The sequence below is a fragment of the Stegodyphus dumicola genome, chromosome X2 (genome assembly GCF_044657685.1).
Source record: "Stegodyphus dumicola isolate Sdum_Otavi_A_Nest chromosome X2, ASM4465768v1".
NCBI lineage: Eukaryota > Metazoa > Arthropoda > Arachnida > Araneae > Eresidae > Stegodyphus > Stegodyphus dumicola.
Window position 1 is genome coordinate 85294630 of NC_140781.1, and position 18710 is coordinate 85313339.

Genomic DNA, 18710 nt, shown 5'->3' on the forward strand with positions numbered 1-18710 from the left:
AAGAAAGCGAAAGGACTTTATCGCTTTACAGATTATGGTATTTGCTCTATAAACATAACGTTAAAGTACCAAAAATTAGTTTTTATGCCGTATTCGATAATATAGGAATTTTCATCTTATGCCACAGAGACTATAATCGTAAATGTCCTATGTCACAATAAACATAAATGTCCACTGAACAGAATTTTTGATGATATTTACCGAATATGTTAAAACAAATTTAGAAATAAGATACTTACCACACAAAATTCAGGACAAACATGCCGTTGAACCAGTACTTCATATAGGATGGTCGATGTCAATCCTTTGAACTATTACAATTTCAAGGAGCGAACACATTAAAACACCAATTCGAAACAATTTCCCCGCCAAATATATCCACAGAGCTCCGAAATCCAGCGAAGAATCATGCGTGATCAAATCTCAGAATGGGACAGATCAGGCGCGAGACGACCTCACTTGTCAGGGAATATGTTACCAAAAATGGCCGTAGAATGTGCGGCAATAATCTTGCGCGCAACCGCCCGTTGCCAAGTGAAGTTGGCGTCTGTTAGCAACGCTTTAACGGTCGCCGGACAGCCAGCTGGTTGCTACATGTGTGCTGCCCCCTGGCGGTGACTCTCCCCTTTTCCGTGCATTTGCTTTCCTCCAAAAAAAAAAAAAAAAAAAAGAACGTGACATTCCGAATCACCGTTCCGATCAGCGGTTTCCGAAATTTCTTCCGATGCAAAAGAGAAAACAGCGTTGTCACATCATTGGCGTTCTTTAAATAAAGACGTTGGTTTATGTCGAGCACTTCTTTAAAAAACAAGATTTTCTTCAATCTATTTTTTAACCACTAACAACCGTTTCCCAAATTATATTTCTTTTCACGAATATATTATGGGAAAAAAAAACTATTTTTAGCAACAGAAGACAATAACTATGTGAAAGGGGGGTGACCTTCAAACTTGTGCATATAAATAAAAATGTTAGTATTTCTCCGAAGAAAGGCTAAAATTCGAATAAATCCATTCAACATAATAATTTCAATAGGGAGGGGGTATTTCACAATAAAGTAATCCATTGGGTTAAAAAAACGAAAAAATACCCTTTTCCAACGCCTAAGAAGTTTGGTTACGTAATTTACTGAAAATTAAAATGAATTAAATGGAAAATACATCATTAGGCTTCCTCACTGCGACAGAAAATGTCCCCCTTGAAACATTCCTATAATTTTTGCACTCTTCTCGACTTTGAGATAGCACTGAAGTATTTAATACTTGTTTAATTCTGTCATTACACGATAATTTTTAGAATTTCAGAGCTGATTAAATAAAATCAACGCAGAAAGTCAATGCTGATTACTGTCCAGGCTTGGCTCACCGGCAAAGCCAAGAATAGAATTTCTCGATTCTAAAAGAGACAAAATTATACTTATTTACAATCATGTTCCTCCTCAAATAAAAACGACGTTAATAAGCAAAGCAGGCCCTGAAATTTCGCCAAGTCTAGGGCCATCTTGAGTCTCTCTTAATCGGGTCCCCAAGTTATGATAATGAGAGATCATAACGCACCACGTCCGAATCCTGTGATGTAAAAACGTCGCTTCTAATTATCCACTCTGATATAAAAGGTGAAGACTTAATTAATTGCAGCTCTCGAGATCCAAGCCATAAATTTAAGGTGTAAACAATACGCTTGTTCAGATTTCATAGTTACAATATGATACTAGGATCAACAGGTTGTTAAAGACGAACCACTGACTAATTACAATTCTTAACGAAGTAATCAGAAGAAGCCGATCAGGGGCTAAAAATAGCATGTCTGTGTGAAGCAAATCCGGTGGGTTCTAATTTATGCTGGGATCTCACATCTTCACCGTAGTAATAGATTAAATTAAAAATCTTTCAAGTGTAGGAGTCTTTTTCGACTTTCGTGACATCTGATGAGGACAAGTCTCACTCTGAATAAAAAGAGTGACAGATGCATCGAGAAGATTACATGACACAGCAGTAATATCAAATGTCACGTAGTCAAGGTCGAATCTTCGAATTCCACCTTTAAGCAGAAATTTTTCAACGCCGATTATCAGGATATGGTAGCTCAGTGAGTTAACTCACTGAGCTACCATATCCTGATCTTCTTTACATGAAGGAGGAGGCTCTGTGTTAGTATCTTCCCAGTTGCGGTCAAGTCGTAAATTATGAAAGGGAAGCAAATAACGTCTCGCTAAAACAGTCATTTTAGTTGCCCTTTAAAGGGGAAATTTTCCAGGGGTAGAACATTTTTGAAAGAAAGTTGTTTTCAGCTCTCATTGGCAATCATGCAAAAAGAAATTTAAAGTTATAACATCAGATTTAAGATCTTAGTAAAACTTATATTTGGTTCAATTATAGAAAAAATAAATATGTCAAGTTTTAAGTGAAAAACATTTTCAGATGATTACAGTTTCTTCATTTATTTTCTTAGTTAATCAAAATATTTGACATCACAGTTGATTTTTTTCGTTAAAACCGTTTATTGTTGATATTAAAATTAGATTAAATTTTAAATAACATTACAGTCATGAGCATTATACATTACAAAAGTATGAATCAATATTTTTTATATAATTTTTTTTTCAAAGCATGCATCTACCATTTGATAACTTTTTTTTTTAGGCACAGTAATCAACAGGTATTTATACATTAATACAATGTCATATTAATCATTTCAATTCTGTACTGAATAAAGCATCTACAAAAGATGACTTTAGATACGACTTAATGCATGATAAAAGCAGAAAAATTTAGAACTGTACGCTAATAAATTAGTGACAGATCCTTAAATTCGCAGATTTTCGTCTTCATTATATATTAAGAAGAAGACACAAATACAGGGAATTAAGACCGCTGAATACTCAGAATTCGACCTGGGTTCAATCCCAGACAAATGGGCAGACTGCATGGTTGGTTTTCGTGGTTTTTTTCCCTGTGCAAGATGAATGCAATTTCCCTTAGAAAGTCCTCCACGATGGCATCTCTCTGCTTAGACAGATAGCCCCTTGCATACTTAGATAATCAGAATAACACAACCAATAATTACGAATTAAATAAGTAATTATTATTGTGCTTTTTTAATTTTGTATATACATACATACACATTCATCTGTTTATTAACATTTCACTATTACATTCTTTTCTTCTACGAATTACCCTTTTTTTCCCCCTTTGGAGATTTGAAATATTGCGATAATGTAGTAACCCGATCCAATTCTAGTTTATCAGTAATAATTACCACTTACGAAAAATAACTTAAAAGTTTTTTAAAGTAAGTAAGCTTTTTTACTTATTATGTGCTCCATCTTTAGGCACTACACCGAAATGGAGAGATGCCACATGGAGGTCTTTTAACGGGAAAGTGGCTCGTATCCACGTTGCACATGGGAAAAACCACGAAAACGACCATATAGCCAACCCTTTCGCCGGGACTGGAACCTCGAACCGAACTACCAGTGTTCAGCGGCTTTTAAAGCTCGGTCGCTGGTGGGCGGCAAAGTAAGCTTGACCTGCCGTTTAAGCTACTTTACGAAAGACTTTGCATCTTCGATGGCACAGCTAAGAGGGAGGGACAAATGGGGACATTTGTTTGTCCCCGGGCGCAATACCCAAGGGGCGCTAAATTAATGATACGAAATTTTAGAATGAAATGTTTTACACCTTTGGCAAACAGAAGGAGGCGTAAAATCTTCAGCCGTCTCCGGGCGGCATATTTCACAAGTGCACATCAGCTTAGCTACTGAGGGAGGGGTTTCGAAAATGGACCAATGAGCTGCTATTGCTCTTGTGACGCTAAATCTTCGTGCATGTGAGCGTATGTTGTTTACGTTTTAATTTGATTTTGTTTCGCAGTTATAAATATATGGCGTAATAATAGAAAATCTCGTAGTGCTTTCGTTTTCTGAGTTTGATTAATCGCTGACATTTCCCTTTCGCTATTTTTATAACGCATTAATATTAGCATCGATGTTCACAGCATATTATGTGGATTAAGAGAATTCAAGTGTATATATATTTTTTTTAATTGAGCTGAGAATGACTGAAAGTGTTACAATGAATCTAGTATTTTCTTTCAATGCTTGCATTCTTTTGATTTTTAAAGTGTAAGATTCAGAATACATATAATCTCATTATATCCATTGTTAACATTAAAAATTATATGTGAATAAATTGAATATACTCATTGTGAATACAATAAATTCACTCTATTTCATGAGTATTTCTTGTGTAGACAGTACATTTAAGAGTGAGCAGTTATTAAATATGAAATTTAACACACTAAATGTATTCAAATGCAAATTAGTAAAGTTCACTTTGAATAAAATTCTGCATTGGTTATTATTATAGAACATCTTTTTCATATAGACTGCAATGAAAAGTGCTGACTTCTATTTACATATATAATTGGTGTAAATATATTTCTCATACGCATAGTTGTATGTAAAGTTACGTAAAGTTATGTAAAGTTTAGTTATTTTACGCATAGTTTTATGAGCATTTGAGCTCAGATCTTTAACATATATTTCTTTTTTCAACTTATTTACCACTTATTAAGTAATATTTCACATCAATATTTTTGCGAAGTATCCAACATGTGTTTGTATTTATTTCAACCAAGTAATCAAATCTTCAAAATTTCCTATAATTAATTTAACTTCGCAATGAAAAGTTTCAGAAGCAATAGATGATGCTTTAATTATTTTGTACAGAATATTTTCAACCATCTTGCTTAAATTTTACAGCGCGCGAAAGGTTATGTGACATGACAGAAATATTACTGGATGCTCATTGGTTCATCCTAGAAGCCACTCCCTCGGTGGCTACACAGATGTGTACTTGTGAAATATGCCTCCGGGCGCTAGAAACCCAAGCTATGGCTCTGCGTTTCATTTGAGATGATATTACTTAGACCTGTTATGAATCATGTTAAAACTGATATCACTGTTCACAATATACAAATCGGTATACAATACTGTTTTTAATATACTAAATTCAGCCGTTTAATAAACTAACATACGTTTAGAAGGGAAGTGATTTTAATAAGCGGCGTGTATTGTATTTAATAAGTGTGTGTTATATGATGATAACTTAAAAATTTTACCTTTGACTTAAAACCTAACCAAATATTTGTAACAGTTTTTTTACCTAACAATTACATTAAACCTAATCAACTATTTGCATCAGTTTTCTTTTTTCTTTTTTTTTTAACTTCAATACATTTGCAATAATGAACTTTCTATTTTTAGAATATTCTTCTTTGATACTTTTTATAAATTACCTTTTTATTTTAATAACTGAATGTGTGACTAATATGTATTTAACCAAAAATTTTATCAATAATGTATTTTTCAGTATTGTTAACTTTCGCCGCTGTTAAAAATTCTCTGGCGATGCAGCTTGTGCAGTTTTATTCATAAGCCTCGAATACAAAAATTAACTGTTACAAAACTAATGACAAAGTAGCAGAAGTATTTGTAATTTGAAAAACTTAAACATAAATTGTTAGGTGTTTAATCGGCCCCGAAGTAACTTTTATTAGACCACGCTGAAGGGGGAGCTCACCTCCTTTGACGCCAGCTGAGGGAGGGAAAGTTGACTGCATGCGAGACGACACCCTCTTCGTTCATATTCCTACCGGAGCCGCCCCCCGTTTGATGAACAGCTGTAGCTACAGTATTGAAACATGAAAACGATTCTTAACTTTCATTCTGAAAAAATTTTGTGTATTTCACAATCAGTTTTTCGTAACCGATACGTCAGATTTACAATAACTGAAATACAAATATAAACCCTGATAAACTGAGCAGAAAATACAAGAACGATTCAGTCGTTAAGTTCGGAAAAATGCTTTAAAATAATTTTCCCCGTCAGTTTTAATTTTAATGTATTAATATTAATTAGAAAAATATTTTCTCCGTAGTCAATATAGCACCTTTGCCCGAGCTTAATAATAAAAAAAAAGGAGGGACAGGAAAAGTTTGATTACAAAAGGCAGCTAAATGTTTGCAAAACTTCCGATGGCGCTGGAAGTGGTAAGCACTGCACAAACAGACAATTAACTTAAGGTAACACCTTACACTGTTTTGAAACGATTAATTACGTTTTTACTCACAAATTCAGATAAATCCAACCAGTTTCACAGCATAATGTTTTTTATAAAATATACATAAAGCAATGCTGAAAAATTAAATGCCATTACTAAAATGAGCTGCCAACTCTCCTATTTCCGAATCATTGCAACACTCTTTTGAAGATAAGCATATATAATGAAAGCCAATATTTAGAAAGCACAATCAGGTACTGTTGAAACATCATTGGTGTCACGAAAACATTCCACAAGTCTTTTTTATACCATTACCCCATTCAGGCATATCAGCTGCTAACAAAACATGAATATGTAGAAACGGACTTATTGACAAACATCTGCTTTTAAAGTTTGCTCCTTTTTCCAAGGGTTAAGTGATTCATCCAGATACGAGATACGGACTTTATTTTTTACACTTATTTATTTAATTTTTAGGAAAGCTTCCAAAACTTTTAATAGTGATAAGGCGATTACACCGAAAATCTGCTTAATCGCGTGACGAGCACAATTGACAAATTATTAATGCGATGATATGTTGGTTAAGAAAACGTTTCATGCCTTAGATTAACAAAAAATTAAGATAGCGGAAAGAAAACTATGGATATATTCCTTTAACGCAGAATATTTCAAATAAACATCTACTTATCTCATGAATCAAAGTTTGAAAAATTTATTACTACTATTTAAATTCTACATTGCTTGTTATAATTTCTTATACTCCCATCATCCTTTAATGGAGGAACATAGTAGAACTCGCTTAAGAGGTTTTCTATGGGATCCAAATAAAACTTCTTAAACGGGAGCTTTTATTCCCCCCCCCAAAAAAAAATTGGAGTTATACATGAAACAGCTCATTAATAACATAATACTAAATTATAAGTATACTAACTGATCTTAAATTAAATCCATTAATTTTATTTTTAAACTGAATTTAATTAGTTCATATAAAATTTTATCTTCAAACTAATTACTACTTTAAAACTTTATTTTTTAAAGTTTAATTTCAATTAAATTGTTTTAAAACAGAACAAAGTTACCTACATAGCTTTATAAATTTCCTAACGAACTATGGAAATGTATCGGGGAAGGGGTTGCGCTTATGCTTTCGGAATGTCTTCCAAAAAGTTTGTCATTGCTTTTATTTGTGATTTTTAACAAAATTAAAAAAATGATATACTTGGAAACGAAATGAAATATTACTGTTAGGGAAATGATGCAGCATATTATACTTCTGAAGGCCTTCCGAACGTTTCATTTTAACAAATTTATCTATTTAAGGTTTGCCTTTTGAAGAAAGGTAAGCGAAATATTCCGTTTTTGTGCTAAATCAAGATGAATTTCTGGGATTCCAGGCTTTCTAAAAAGAACTGCAAGCACGTTACAAAATTCAGCAATAAAAATTACCAAAAAGTTTCTTTACCGTTCCCTTTTGTAAAAATTCTAACGAGTAAATAACACTTTAGATAGGTAACTCTATCGAAAGTGTTAAGTTTCTCGGAGTAGAAAACGGGAAAAATCAAGCCCTCCTCCGAATTCAAACCACGCACCTTAAAGTTTACTAACTGAAAGAGTTAATACCACACCAGCGCGGGAATGCTATAATTTATTATATTCTCCCCCACTTTAAGAACGACCGGAGAGAATCATGAGACCCAGTCGACCAGATCCAGGTGGTGTAGGTTATCGTTCCTCACATTTTTAGTTCGAATGACACTGTAAGAACTGGCAGATACTTTTTTTTTTTTTTTTTTTTTGGAACAGGAAAGTGAAAAATCACGAAATGAAATATTCGCGCCAGAATTCGAACCCCAGATTTTCCAGTTTGCTAGCTGGATGCATTCTCTTACACCATAGGAGCACGTGATTATATGGTTAAATTGGGTGGTTAAAACTATGTTTTGATTATGTGGATAGCAAATGCGATTATGTGGTTAAAACTGATTTTCCTTGATTTTAGGGTTTTTCTGAATACGAAAAACGCTGAGAGAAATACGAATTGGGATACTGCTGATTCTTTCCAATCCGTCTCAATAAACACACCTTTAAATTTTATCTACAAAGTTTAATATCCTGGCATTTAGAGACTTTTTGCTGCACTGGCAACCAGAATAAATTTTGTGAATTTAATGTGGAGTTTTAATAGCCAATTAATATAATTTTTGTTATCTTTTCTGAACTCCTCAACTTCCCCTCGCATTTCCTCGCCAGGATGCAAATTAAGTTAAAGTGAAAAAGAGTATTTAAACGGACAAAAAGAGAGAGAGCGTAATTTCGCTAGCCTAGCGTGCGTTGCTAGTCTGTCTTTCCTGCTGCTGCTCTGTGTTGTTGATACGCCTTCTGACTGTTCAGCTAAAGTCTATTCGCCGGTGTAGGTTGCTGAGTCAGCCTGTTGGTATTTAGTCTAGCACTACTCTTTACCATTTAAATTTATCGTTAAATTATTCTTAAGTACCCACCGCAAGTAGTCGGCGTTATTGTGAGCACGAAGTACGTGCATTTTTTTAAGAGTTTGACGAATAATAAAGGGTTTGTTCTATACTTCTTCTGTGCTGGTATTGTTCACGCCTGTGCGAGATGTCACCAGGTTTCCTAGTGAGATCGCACTAACTGTATATTAAGCAAAGAAGATTAGATCTCACAAATGAAGATACAGAGAAAACTTTCTTAACCCAACTGCATACGACTTAAGTCAGAAGAAGGAAAAGTATTAGCAAAGGTCCTCTTCCAGCGATACCAAATGATTGATAATTAATTATCGAACTTCCTCATAATGACTCACTCTGAAATGAAAAAGAAACATTTTACTGTTCCATTAAAAAAAGAAAAGAAAAAGTGTTTCCTTTGAAAAGATCTAAGTTTCTTCCAGCAAGCAAGGAAAATTCCCACGATATTTAGCAAATACATATTTAGAATTTATTTGCCGTATTACAGAAAGCAATTTCGTCACTGATATAGTATTTCTGCGAATTTAAAAAAAGAAAAAAATCAGAAACACTTTTAAGAAAATTCTAGACTAGTGATAAGAAGTGTCGGAAACCTCAATTTAAGAAAATGAATGGAATGTTAATGAAGAAACGCACATAATGAAGAGTTTTGTACGTCCTTCAGAAAAATTAAAAAAAATTTTTGAATAAAATTTTTTTTAAAAAAAATTAGAGGATTTAAATTCCTTTTTTTTTTTTTTTTTTTTTTTTTTTTTTTTTTTGTCCCGCTGAGCTCTTGCAGCTCACCAATCTGCTTTTGGAATCACTCCTTGCTAACATAACTTTTTTTCTCTTTTTAATTTATTATTAAACATCGCTTTCTTCCCGCTTACGCCACATAAAATTCAACAGTAAAATCTGATTTTTTGTTAATTAGCGTATGTTCAGAATTCCCGATAGTGTTTTACCAATTTTTTTTTAATATTCGCTATATTATTTCTTTAAAAATAAGATATGGCAATATGCATTTGGGAGCAGCATCCATTCATTTGAAAAGTGACACGAACAAAAAAGTGAGGATCGAAATTAGTGCTAATAAAAACCCAACAAGATTTCTACCCGCACAGTATTTATTTGTGTTAATCATCTTAATACAAGTCATTTTTTGAGTGACTCGGCTCAAATAAATACATTTCAGTAAAAAATCTTGACACAATACGATGCAAAAATGTCGATTTTGTAAAATGCTCGTAATATTTTAATGAGTTTGTAAGATTCTCACTAGTGTAATTCTCAGTTACTGTAGAAAGTGACGAATCTTAAGAACTAGTTAGCGAATAATCGCTTAAGTTCGTGTAACAAGAAACAACAAGAAGGAAGGGTAACTAACCCTTTATTATTCCAATAAAATTTAACAAAACTCCGTCTTGGAGTGTACAATAAAAGCCGACACTTGAGCTTAAGAGACTAAGAAATAAACTAAAACTAAGATTAACTAAAGAAATATAGCCGAAGCTATCAAGATTCTAATCGAGTTGGCCCCTTAACTCTATTTGACTACGAAGCTTATCAAGGGCCTGAGTATGGCCGAACGTAATAACAGCTTTGAGAGAGAAAGTAACCAAAAGGGAGACGTGCGCAAATCAGAAACTCTGATTCTCTCTCACTCTGTAAGTAGACTTCGCGGTTTAAATACCTCTCCTCCTCATTAAGTATTCAGAATGATTCCAAAACTACGTTTTGGCCGGAAGTAGTAAGTTGAAGTTAAGAATTTGACAGGAAAAGAACTTTGACTTAAAATTTAATTGTTAATGAAATTAACATAATCCTTACAAGTTAAGTAGAGAAAGATCTATATTTTTACATGCAAAATTCATCAAGATTAACAAATGACTTTAGATTAGTTTTCAGTACCCATTATTACGCAATTTCGAATAGATTTTTATCAGACTTAGGGATAAACTACAAAACGTACATAGCTCCTTTTGGCAACTAATGTTTCCACACTGAGTAAAAGTATTAATTACCTGGACTTAGGAAATAGTTACTTACCATAGTTGATTCTCGTTATAGCGGTCGCTCATTATAACGATAATTCCAAAGTTCTCCAGCTGTTGAAGTATTTCCGTTATAGCGACCATTAGTTATAACGAGCGTCATCTATAATATATCCATGGAATTTGCAAGTAAATGCTGGAACAGTTTTGTTTACATCATTCATCATTAAAGCATAATTAACACTGTCTTAATTGGAATTGATACTCTGCGGGGGCTATGCAAAAAGTTAAACTTTGTATTGCCTACCCTTACCTGTCTATGACCAAAATTTAGATAGTAAGTACCTGTAGCAACATTTCTGGAATACTTTAGAATCTCAAGCATTTTCACAATATTTTAAAAAATTCTGGCTTCCCCAGGGAATAAGATTATCGAACACCGGAATAGTTCATCCTCAATTCAGTTAAAGACGATTGATGAGAGGGACTGTTTGGTGAGGTTGTATCATGGTCTTGATCTTGAGTAACGTGAACAGAGCCAATTTTTCTTACACAGGCCTCTCTGAAGTTATATCTCCTAATGCATATAGTTTTCAAGTACTCTGCCATTCTTAACGACCTCAGCATAGCTCTCTAACGTTTGTATATTATACCGATCATCTATGACTTCTTTAACGTGCTAAAAACAAAGGTTAGTTCTAAGATTCACTACGCACCAGCAGCAGAGAAATAAAATCGTTGATCCACTAGTAAGTCCTATAACCCCAGCTTTAAATCCTGGCAAACGAGCTGCATGACAAGAGAATTTTTATAGTTTTCCCCATTAAGTTAACGTGAATAGGAGTCAGGTTCTCTAAAAAAGTCCTCAATGAAGTCATTAAAGCGCTCAGGCTGATAGCCTTCGCGTGTTCTGTCATAATCTGCATAATTCAATCCAATCTAAGGTTCACCAATGACTCGCCACGCACTAGTTTTTGTGAGGATGTAAAGGTGCTTTTACTTCCCACGAATATATCCGAAAGCAAGACATTAACATAAAAAATATTCATAACGATCTTATTATGCTATCTTTCTACACCACACGGGTGTACGAAAATTTTAAGGAACATGCTCTACAAATTCTCTCTAGTTACAGGGGTTCTCAACTGGTGGTACGCAAGAGAAAAATAGGTGGTACGCAAAGAAACAAAGTATTTTTAACTATTAAATTCAAAAATTAAAATCTCATCATTCTGATTGAGTTTTTTCTCTAACACTCGTAAATTTATGGGATCTGAGCTTGTTCAAGAGTGGTGGTGGTAGTAGTACTTTGTAGTTGTGGTACAGGTTTTCAATTTTTGTTTAGATGGGTATGCGTTAGTCAAAAGGTTGAGAACCGCTGCCTAGTACATGCACTGTAAGAAGAAGCTCTTATCGTTTAAACCCGCAGTGTTTCACGTTCAACTCTGTTTTGATTCACGCGGATACACTACATGACATCGAACTTATGCCCTCTCAGTTTGCAAACAAGCCAACTATCAAAGCAATGACTACTATTTTTAATTGCAACCTCTCCTGCATTAGTGGCCAAAACATACACAATAAGACACAAATCTTGAACCATTTGAAAATACATAAGCAGTACAAAAATAATTATAATATGATACAAGCAGAGTTCCCTTAAAATGGCAAGGAAAATTTCCCCGTTTATAGCATTTATTGTTTGTACATAACTTATTCCTCTGGTTTAAAACTAATACACAGATGAAGAGCAGGATTTACTTTCTATTACCAACTCTCTGACTCTCAATACTGTAACAGGCAGTTTCAGTATTATTAAGGTGTAATATGATGAATTATAATGATTCCTTGATAAATCAAACGATTTTATGACGTAGAGATAAAATAAGCAAGTGAATAAAATGATAAGACAATCATTTTATTGATTGGCAGAAACAAGCACAACAGGCAAACGAAAGCATATCCTGAAAGCGAACGACTGAGTGTGATAAATAAAAATATGTTTACATCAAACAAGCATTCCTTTTAACATCTTCAGCAGTTAAGATATTATTCAATAAATATTTCTTATACACTACGCATCAGAACAATACAGCTGCACATTTTTCAAGACTCCTAGAGGGAAAATATACTGAATCTCTGGAAGATTGCAATAAATTTTGATAGCGTCAACAATAAAAAAGGAATTCACACCATCCCTTTGTCCCTAAAAGACTTTGCATATTGATCAAAAAGAAAGTAAAGAGGCAAGCAATGCCAACAAGGTTCGTTAAAAAAAAACTCAAGCTTTCAGTACACGTAACCGTCGGATAATGAAGCGTCGTCTCTGAATTTTGGTGCGTCGAAGGCTGTCAATTTTACACGGCGGCCACAAAGTGATGTGTAAGCATATCCAAATTTGGATCGGCCGTAGCTGTATACCTAGACCCAACACGCTTTCTGACGATTATCCAGCATTTTTAACAGCTGTTTGCTCAGCAAATGTGTCCACATCTTCCATCCTACCAGCTGCGCCCATTATTATGAACAAGGCCACAGCTGCTAGTAGACACTCCAGATAAAAACGTATTGTTCTTTTTACGCTCAAGACATGGTAGAAGGCTGTCAGTCATTTTCCGCTATATCACCGTTATTTCCCGATAGCTTCGAAGGAAGGGTTGATAATGTGCCTCATCTCCCTCCCCGCAGCTTTTAATCCATGCACGGAAGAGTAAGTATATCGAAGACCTTGCTCCACGGGTCACTCAGAAGGGGAAAAGATAACAGAGAATAAGATAAATATGACATTTGAAGGACATAAAAGCTTTAATTGAAAATCACCTTTCACACAAGCATAGAAGACTAAACCTTCGTTGCAGTTTCACGTAACCAGGTGTAATACGCAATATAGTATAATTCGATCTTAACACGCCCTTCATTATTAAATCTTTTTTTTTTTTTTTTTTTTTTTTTTTTTTTTTTAAATCAAACTAGGCCAAGCAAAGTGAAAAATGATAAAACTTAAATAATAACATTAAAACTTTTTAAAGCTTTAAACGTTAAGCTGTATTTTCTGTAGTTCTAAAAATCTAATAAAATTGCGGAAGGATGCCTTTAAATAATAATAGTCTTAATACACTTTATTATACCATTAATGAAGATCTGCTGTGAAATTTAAAAGGAAATGCTATAAAAGAATATTAAAAGTAAAAAAGTAAGGAATACATTCATATTTTATGCATGCAGCAGAATGCTTCAGGGGCAAGTTGAACAAAAGGCCAAAAGCCGAAAAAAATAAATGCTACCTTTACAGGAGGGTGAAATTTTATAAACCTTTGCTAATTAATTTTGAAAAAACGCGAACTCACTATGCAACACCTTTAAAAGTTTTAATGCAAATGCATAAATAAATGGGTAATAATAATAATAAATAAGTAATAATTTCCAATAAATAAATAAACTGCTTTTGCTGAATAACACATCCTGTAAAACTTAAAAATTAAGTACAGGGATTTTATTTTTAACTAATTATTCATTGACACGGGGGGGGGGGAAATTCGTGTAATTTTAAGACAATTAATATTTTACACTAACTACCGCCGTCCTTCTGCGAAATTTAAAACAACTGCACTACTCTTCAGACAGCAAAGAATTGTTCTGTAACCAGGGATCAAACCAATCTCGTTCGGGACACTCTCAGTACCTAATCTTCGCATATCCATACTAACGTATTTCAACTATCACCTGCCTGCCCATGAGAGGATGCCTTCGAGGACAACTTCCGCCGAGAAATAAGCTCACCAAGGAAAATAATGAATGCATCACACAAGTAGCGTACTTTGCTACTGGGAAATTATTCTCCTTTTTAACAGCCAGCTGGCTGCTGAGCGAATAATACGGCTGATCTGCTAACATTAGTAGTTCCAACCAGGTTGAAAATCTTCGCCGAGTGCGTAGAAGTACGAGTATTTCTGATTTTCCTCGTGTCCTTCTGCTTATATTGATAAAAGTGTGTGTTTGCTTTGCAATAATCCAAACTAATCAGAATTAACTGTAGTTTTCAATCCACGTTCAAAAACAGAATTCACGTCTTCATTACCAATTTATACATAATACGTCAGGCGGTCTACAAAAAGTAAAAAAGAAGTGAAGTACAGAAAGGCCAATCAATGGATGTAGTTACATAAAACACTTCGGGAAGCAGTACACTGAGGACGCCAAGTTCAGTTTCCGATCGAGTCAACTTTTTAAAAAATGGTCATAGAAAGTATTGCATTTCGAGTTCCGTGCCATCAGTTCTTCAGTCTTAACTTTCATTAATACTAAGTGAGATCTCTATAATTTGAATACTTTGAAAAATGGAAGAAACGACTGGAAAAATGATTTATTCGCGACATTTGCTTAATGAGAAGAAGTTAGTCTTTACTCTAATGTTATACTTGGCATTAGTAGCGTGCGATTTCTGTTTTGTGAGAGTATTCTAGAGTTTTTAAAAATCTAATATTATTTAGTAACATTTAGACAGCACGGTCTTCGTTCTCTCTAAAAGATATGGAATTTAAATACTTTTTTGGAGGCTGTTTTCCAATAAAGATAAGGGAGATTTTCGGGACCATATATGACGCCCCATCAATTCAAATTTGATCAATTATGGCAACTTTCAACGGCACTTAAAACGCAATCGTACGCGAAATTCACGCCAAATAATCAACAATTAATTTTTTAAAACTTTTTATTATTTTTTTAGCCTCTGCGATATTATATCATTGCGACATATTCTCAATTACGAAGAAAAGAGAAAATCTTAAATTCAAAATATCAGACACTCAAAATTTCATACTGAACAAAACTTTTTTTATTTTATTTTATTTTATTTACGATACGATATAGTTATCCGAAACTCATTTCACCTCGTTCAGGAACCACAGCATTTCCTTCTTGCATTATTTATTGTTACCGTTTCAGAGTTAAGACCAATTCTGAGAGCATTCTACAAAGACATAAACAAGATAAAAAGAAATCCGGATGACTTCCTTTACCCAAACACAGACAAAGAACAACACACAGGGATAACGGAGATTATCTTGTCATCAGACTTGTCAACAATCCAGACAAGAGGACATTCTACGGGAAGCCGGCTCATATTTATGCTGTACAGAAGGAAAACTACGAAAACAAGTTCATACATTTTCAGAAATCATTTCCAAGAAAATATTAAGATTTTTATTTATTTATTTATTTATTTATTTAGATGGCAGCTTAGTAGGCATATAGTAGCGGTAGGTATGTTTATGAGAACTTGCTTTTCTGTTATACGTTTGGTTTAAAATAAAATAAATAATAATAATAAACTACTATAAACAGCTATTTCTTTCTTTCTTTTTTTTTTTTTTTTTAAATCAATAGAAATTATTTTACTGAAGTTACAAAATACCAAAATTTAAATTACTTATCAATACTGAGTCAAAAATATCACTTTTCCTATCTCAAATATATATTATATTCTAGTAGTGTATTTCACTAACTGATACGTTTAATTTTACGCTTGTAAAAAGGTGCGTATATTTTTAATACACGCTTGCCCTACTGAATTCTTTCAGAACTGGATTCAGATATTTGCTTTTCTAGTTGTCATAGTTCAGCGACGGACAAATAGTTTTTCAGGATACTTTTTATCCCATGGCATATGTCATGTATAAATAATTGTTGAATTATATTTTATAAATATTTTCCGAAAAAATTATGTTTTCCCCTTTACATAAAGCAAAAGATAAATGTAAAATTTGCGATAAAACGTATTGATTCTTTGTTACGTAAAATTTACTGAAAGTTAAGCCAAGTACATACACACATCATATGTGAATTACTGCCTTCTTTTACATTAAATATTGCACATATATACATTCAAGGCCCCTGTATTCTTTTTCGATGATATACAGGATCATCGAAAAAGAATGCCTGGGATTTCGCCATCTTATTACAAAATGAAAACTTAAACTCACGAAAATAATTTTTATGTTGAAATTGAGTTACAGAATGTAAGTTTCACCTCCACTTACTAAAGCCTGCGGGCAGCCTTAAATAAGAAGTTCACTAACATATGGATTCGATGGGGCGGTCAACTCCGTGGCCTCCACGAAGCCAGATCCGACACATCTGGATTTTTCTTTTGGAGAAACATTAAAAACATTCTTTACAGCAAAAACATTACTGACATCAGTCACATAAAAAGTCGAATTATAACTGCAATTGAAATGCTTCAAAAACAATGAATAGAAATTGAATAACTTTTTGGCGTTTGTCGAGCAATTAAAACTGCAAATATCGAAACGTACTAAAACGCATACACAACTTCATACTTACATTTTTGAATGTAGTAATAAAATATTTACGTGCATGTGTTTATTTATTTTGCGCGATACACGTTTTCGAAATAAGTTTGCTTATATATGCGTTGTCATGATCGGAAAAGCAATTAGCGATGCTGACTGCTGCATTGTTGGGTTCGAGCTTGAATCCCGGTTATGGTATAGATGTTTGTAGATGTATAGTGTCTGTACAGCATGGGGACACTTAAAATACTCTCTGGTGTGTTTCCAGTTTATTCCCGGTAGTACTGAACAACAAGTACAATATGTATGTAACTGCCATTTACTTCAATATCACGATGATATCACGTCTTCTGTTACATTCTGTTTAATTGGTTTTTCTGCTTACTTCAGTTATGCTACTTGGTTCAAGCTCCATTGTTCAACATACACACTTACTGTGTATTTTACTTTATTCTACTTTATGTTGCTTTTTCGTGCATTTAATGTGGCTTGCTAAGTTAGTCCGTAGCTGAGAACAGTATTATGTCTTGACCTGCGCACATATACTTACTGTGCAATATTAGGTGTTGGACACATCCATAGGCAACTTTTATGCGTTCGTGATCTGCAATTTTCGCTTTTTCCCGATGTTTGGTATTTTTGAGATGCCACTGCTAATGGGGCAAGTTAACCGTACGCCTAGACGCCGGTAAATTGCCCTGCCAATGGCGCAAACAGGCCTTCTCTATCAAAACGGGGGCGGGGGAGATGCACAGTTAGTGCGGTGAGACTATGTCTATACGATCAATGATGAAATTATGGTATCCAGCTCACTTCCACCTGTGCCTGCTTATAAAAGTTAAAAACTAAGCATTTAATAACGTGAGCTTCCTCTCATTCAGAGCCAGGATTGACAATTCATAAAAGTGTGTAAACACTAGTAATAATACAGAAACGTGTGAATAAGAAGTTGAATTTTAAATGAGCATTATAATAAATACGTATATGAATCTTTTTCGGCCGTTTTTACATTAGTGGTTATCTAACCAATGTTTTGAAGTGGTAGTTTTGTAAATATTGATAATAATTATAAATGACTGAATAAAGCTATCTCCGATCAACGAATCGCTTATTTGTATTGAAGTCTGACTCAAACAGAGGATGATTTAATTTAAGTCTCTTCAGCTGCACCACGTGATTGCTTGAGGCGAGTAGATAAAAATATCATTCCTGGTAGCAGGCTTACACTTAAGTGTTTTTGTGATAATGGGACATTAAAGCTCTTTGTGACCACTCTTTAAAAAACGCTCTCTAATACTTTTATCAGACTCCGTGTATAATGGGTTGACAGACCATTAAATAAGAAACTATGCACACGCTTTACTTACTCAAGAATTTTATATCAATATGGAATTAAGATTTTAAAGCATTTTGTAAATAGGCATATCCACCTGCAACACTCAAAATTTTACCAGCTCTAAACATACATTAATCTTCCCAAAATATCAAAGGCCGATAGTTTTCAATAATTAATAAGCTAATCCTTAACATTTAATTTTGTCTAAATTTTCGGAACCGTCTACATTACGTTTCCAAAACTAGTCAGAATTTCGATTTTTCAACTTGGTTCAATTAATTCTTGCTCATCAACAGCTACGGTCTCACCTTCATAAATAATGTTCAAACACCAGTCTAAGAAATTGATACAGAAAGCATCTGAGCATTGTACATAACTAAAATATAAAACTCTCTTCTCCAGAACCATCTTGTAAAATCTTCGCTTTTAATGAATAACAAGGTTGAATCAACCACATGATATTTTCAAATTAGCACTTTTCCGTTCTGACTGAAGAAATAACTTTAAACATATTACGAAGGCATTCCATGTTACATAA

At 33.8% G+C, this 18710-nt stretch overlaps 1 protein-coding gene across 5 annotated transcripts in view; it reads right to left on the reverse strand.

The window, feature by feature from the left end:
- Mob2 (MOB kinase activator 2) overlaps nucleotides 1-18710 on the reverse strand; it is a 494181-nt gene that overhangs the window by 78946 nt on the left and 396525 nt on the right. The window contains exon 1 of one of the 5 annotated variants that reach the window (XM_085809668.1): nucleotides 240-556. The exons of the other annotated variants lie outside the window; for them this stretch is intronic. Within the exon in view, the coding sequence (XP_085665794.1) occupies nucleotides 240-283 (44 nt within the window). The 5' untranslated portion in view covers nucleotides 284-556. Of the gene's footprint in view, nucleotides 1-239; nucleotides 557-18710 lie in introns of those variants that run through there. 5 annotated transcript variants of the gene reach the window in all.